The sequence below is a fragment of the Chrysemys picta genome, chromosome 12 (assembly GCF_011386835.1).
Source record: "Chrysemys picta bellii isolate R12L10 chromosome 12, ASM1138683v2, whole genome shotgun sequence".
Lineage (NCBI taxonomy): Eukaryota > Metazoa > Chordata > Testudines > Emydidae > Chrysemys > Chrysemys picta.
In genome coordinates, this window is record NC_088802.1 from 22,074,844 (window position 1) to 22,080,203 (window position 5,360).

The following is a 5,360-nucleotide window of genomic DNA, read 5'->3' on the forward strand; positions in this document are numbered from 1 at the left end:
CTGTTTGACTGCACCATTTGGTCTGTGAAAATGGCCAGATTCCATAAATCTTACCATCTTCATTCTCTAGAGCGCTTTCAGCTTTGTGTTATTAATAGCACAGTTTGTGGCAAGTATGGATTTGTATGGAGGCTCCAGTGCAGACACTTGGCAAATTCAGAGTGTCTGTTCATATATTCTCTCCCAGATAGACTCTAGCAGTTGCTCAATGCATGCTCCACCATCTCTTCCTTTTTAGAACACATTCTGCGGCTTGGGGAGCAATTGTCAGTGAATTTTACTTCTTACATAATTAAACCCCGTAAGGATTTTTCTTATCCGCTCACTATGAAGCTCTGCCTCTTTTTTTTTTCCAGGGATCCTTCTACAAGTCATGAGTTTGTCAATCTTCTATCACCAATAGGTTTGATCTCTCTCCACCACTATCCGTGCATTAATCTCTGTGTAAACCTTTCAAATCTTTTTTGGCAGGTTGCTTTCTCCTTTCTTTCATGCTTTCTTGGGCTTGGATGCAGCTCAGTCTTGCTTGTTATCGTGACCGGATGATCTTTATTCTGGTTAACTCCTCATATATTTTGACATTATAGTGCTCATTATCAATTGCTTCCTCCACAGATAGCAGAGGTTTTCCTTTATCACATCATGGGATGTACATCCTGTCCATGACTTGATTGCTATCTAATACTCTATGCGTCACCGGCAGCTGTCGTCTTTGGATGTCATTTTTTTCTTCTCCTCTCAATTCCACTTGATCACTCCAGCAATATTCTGTACTACTGGCATCCCCCCCACATATTAATGGCTCAGAGCACATTCTTAGACTTCAGTTTTGTCCATAGAGTAGTTCTTGTACATCTGTAATATTCTTTCCTCACTTTTTCTTTCAATTTCTTATTTTGTAGCTCTGACAGTTCCCTGATTCCAAGATATTTGTAGGGGTCGTGCTGAGATATCATGGATAGTTCCATCATTAACTTGTATGTCATCAGATTGTACCAATCTGGCCATTTTTACAGATGCTGACACACAGTTAGCCAAGCCAACGCGTAGCTTTATATCTTCACCAAACTTTTCCACACATCATCAATCTCTGTAGCTCTTTTTTGTGACTGTTCATGTAGTTTCAGATTGCTCATGTCTAACAAATTGTTAACTGGTTGTTGGTCTTTGATGATATGGTAAATTGTGATTATCTCAACAAGCATCCATGTCAGTGGCAGCATGGTTACCACAAACAGCACTGGTGCTAAGGAATCCCCTTGAAAGATTTGTCTTTTTAATTTGAATCTCATCAATTAGTCCCTCCCTGGGAGAGTCGAGTGCTCCAGTTAAACATAGATTGCTACAGAAAGGGAATGATCCTTGGATAAACCTTGGACATTTTCAGTGTCTCAGTGATCCTTCATTTTGAGACACTGTTGGATGCTCTCTGGTGGAAAAAAAGTTAGCCATTGTGTGGGTAGACTTTCTTTGTTTTCAATCTTCTGTGATCCTCCTGTTTAGCCAGAAGTGGCCTTTTGTTCCTTTCATGTTTACTGTGCTGCCTTTTTGCTCAGGAACCAGCATTCCATTGTGAGCTAGCACTATCCAGATCGTCTTTCCTGGAATTATTGTAGAAGTTTCCTTATAGTTGGTAAACATGTGGTCAGTCTATAATTCATAGGATCACTACAACTTTCTTTCTCTTTCTTTCTTTCATTGTCCCTGTCACCATCCATTTTTGAAATCCATTCGTCAAACATTTATTAATTTGTTCAAATAAACAATCATGGAGTGTTGTAAGGCATTTCAGCCAGAATCCAGGTATCCCATTTGGTCCGGGTGATTTCCAATTTTTCATTTATCTCAGTACCTCATTTCTTTCTTTGGTGTTTCTGTGTATTCCTCTGTGCTGTGTTTTGTAAACTTTTTCTTTCATTTCTAATCCGGTTTGCTCTCTGCTTATGTTGTACAGTCTCAGACCAGATTTCCTTCCAGAAGCAGTGAAACTCTTCATCGTCATTTATTGGCTCTCTGATTTTGACTATTCTGTTTTTTATTTTTATTTTTTTCCATCAATCAGATGAAAGACTCTCCTAGGGTCTCTGGTGAAGTGACTGTTCTCTCCATACTAATACCTTTGTGCTGAGATCTTTCAAGTCCATGACACTAAGCGATCAGTTTCTCTTTACATTGTTCCTTCATAACTCTCACATCCTTTCATTCAGCTGATATTTCATCTCCAAGGATGCTGCTCTTTTCTCTTCAAATGATTTTTCCCATATTCATACAGTAGGCTGGTATCTCAATAAAAAAGCGTATTTTTCTGTTTTAACCTTCATTTCCATGGAGGTTCTTGAAGATAGGAAGTTTTCCAATGGTTCATATATTCAGATGGATTGATGTTAAACCAATGATCTGCTACTGTTACTGTAGCATAAATTATATAATTGTAATGGCTAATCCTTGTAGGTTTTTTCTCCAGTTTCCTTGAGCACGTCATTAAGTACTTGCATTATATCATCCAGTGTGTGATGGTCTACAAATTTCAGTTGGTAGTGCTGGTGTTCAATGTCTTTTACACTTTGCATGATCTCGATCAACAAATTCTTCAGATTTTCTCTACTTTCTTCAGGTGCTCTTTCACTCATATTTGTCCTCCAATTTTCTTCCATTTCTGCCTTCTGTTTATCCTATGTCACTGCTCCCACCAAAATGTTTGTACATAGTTCTACATGAATAATCGCCTTTTCAGGCTTTCAATCTTCATTTGTGTAAATTCTCCTCTTTGGAATAAAGCTCTCAGTTGTGCAGTGAGTCTATACTCGGTCATTTCTTTCTCAGTGTTGTCGTTTCTCTCCTTCCAGTGTTGGAGCATTTTCTTAGCTCCAGGCTCTCTCTTCTGGTTTTGCCAAAAGACAACCTCAGATCACTTCTTGGTTTATAAGACGACTCCTTTTCACTTTATTGTCACAAATGATCTCTGGCTGTTTGGACAGTTGCACGATACATGAGGTTGCCCACCTCCACACAAAACACTCCGCTGGGGAGGAGGCTGTCATCTAGATATTGTAATTGGGATCAATCCAATAAGATTCTACAGATATTACAATCTGTCATTTTTGTAGAGTATTTATAGAATTGGCCAGATCCCAAGATGGTGTGCATCAGCCATAGCTCCATAGGCACCAATGGGCCAAATCTCCAGCTGCTGTAAATCAGCCATAGCTCTATTTAAGTTAATGGGACAGATGAAAGAGATATTAGGCTAGAGAGAGACAGCAAGTGGACTATATCCTGTTGGTTAGGGCATTCACCTCCAGATGTAGGAAACCTAGTATCCAGTCCCTCTATTCCAAAGCTTTTTTATTATTTAACTACAGTAGAACAGCTTCAACAGGAGAGAATGAGGGAGCCCTATGTCCAACTGTCCCAATATCACAGCTGAGCGGTATTTCTTTGAGTACCAGTAGGGCCTTATCCTGGGATTTAGGGAACTAAAGGAGTAGTTTGGTGCCAAAGTCCTTTTCTGCATCTAGCCCATTTTTGCCTATTTTAAACACACATTTTATAGGATGTAGAAGGCCTCTTTACATTCATCCTACTGATCAGATGATCTCCACATGCCATTTCAATTTACTCGTGTGTTAATTGTATTTTTTTCCAGTCTGACAGGTCAGTTTTCCTGAGTAAGAATCCATGGGAAATCAAACCGAAGTGACTGAATTTATTATCCTGGGACTTTCCAATGACCCACAGCTGCAGATTTTTCTCTTCCTGGTTTTTTTACTTGTCTACCTAATCACGCTTTTGTCAAACATGGTGATCATGGTGGTGATAAGGGCTGATCCTCACCTTCACACCCCAATGTACTTCTTCCTGTCTCATTTATCCTTTGTTGATATCTGCTATGCCTCAACCGTAGAGCCTAAGATGTTGGTGCATTTCCTAGCAGAGCACAAAACCATTTCTGTCAATAGCTGTATTGCACAGATGTTTTTCATTTTGCAGCTGGCTACTACTGAAATTTTTATTCTCTCAGCGATGGCTTATGACCGCTACACTGCCATCTGTGACCCATTGCGTTACATGGAGAGAATGAGCAAAGAGATCTGTGTTCAGCTGGTGAGTGGTGCATGGGCAATAGGCTTCTTCCATGCCCTGCTTAACACAGTTTTTGCCCTAAAGTTGCATTTCTGTGGACCCAGTCAAATCAACCATTTCAGCTGTGAGCTTCCTCCCCTGTTACAACTGTCCTGCACTGAGAGTCTCACCAATCAAGTGGTGCTTCTTACTTCTGCTGTGATATTTGCATCAAGCTCCTTCCTCCTTACCCTGATCTCCTATATTCACATCATCTCCACTGTCCTGAGGATACACTCTGCAGAGGGCAGGCGTAAAGTCTTCTCCACCTGCAGCTCCCACCTGATTGTGGTTGGCTTATTCTACCTGACCGGTTTTCTCCAGTACACAAAACCCAGCTCGGTCTCCTCTGTTGTTCTGGATGAAATGTTCTCCATCCAGTATAGCATCTTGACTCCCATGTTAAACCCCATCATCTACAGCCTGAAAAACAAAGAGGTGAAAACAGCTGTAGGGAAAATGTTTCAGAAATTCAAATTTCTCAAGTAGTGTCGATCTTTTAAAAAAAATCAAGGGGAAAAGAACTGTGGATAACGTGTGTTTGGGAGATTCTCAGCTCACGTATCTGATGCTTTGGGCCAAAGCCTCAGCTGCTCTTAATCAGTGTGGTTCCATTGAACTCAGCAGGCCACATCCCGATTGGGTAGAAGAGACACTGGAGCAAGGGGGACGGGATCCTGGGTCTCCATGTAGGTTGCATGCTAGAAGCACCAGAATCTAGAGCCATACATGCATGCTTTCTCTTTCTTTCTTTCTTTCTTTCTTTCTTGAATGCAGCTATAGCCAATTTGTACCACTTGAGGACATGACCAGTTCTATGAAAAGAACAGCTGTCTATAGCATTCTGTAGTTCTTCTAGAGTATTTTGTTGAAAACCCTATTTAATATCTGTAATATCTTATAGGATTCATCCTTATTAATGTCTCTGTCTGCAATAATAACAATAATTAATAATCAGTGTGATCGCCAGCTGGGTCAAGATGCACAAAGAAAGTAAAACTCTATTAGGCGAGCTTGAGAAGGACACATATCAGGTATCCCATATCACAGTGGTTAGGGCACCCACATGGGAGGAAGCAGATCCCTTTTTAAAATCTTTCTCCTTATTAGGCACTTGAGGAGGGTCTCCAACCTCCCTAAGTGCTAGGATACAATTTGAGGGGTTTCCTCCACCTAATTGCTTCTTCTTCTCTCCCCTCTCTTGCTATGGTTTCTTGCCACCTTAGGTGGGGTTAGAG

General features: G+C 40.6%; 1 protein-coding gene across 1 annotated transcript; it reads left to right on the top strand.

Moving 5' to 3' along the window:
• Positions 1-3,678: 3,678 nt before the first annotated feature.
• On the top strand, positions 3,679-4,611 carry LOC101938977 (olfactory receptor 5G9-like). The gene has a single exon (XM_005312451.2). It carries the CDS (start codon positions 3,679-3,681, stop codon positions 4,609-4,611), a length of 933 nt encoding a protein of 310 aa, XP_005312508.1.
• Positions 4,612-5,360: the final 749 nt, after the last annotated feature.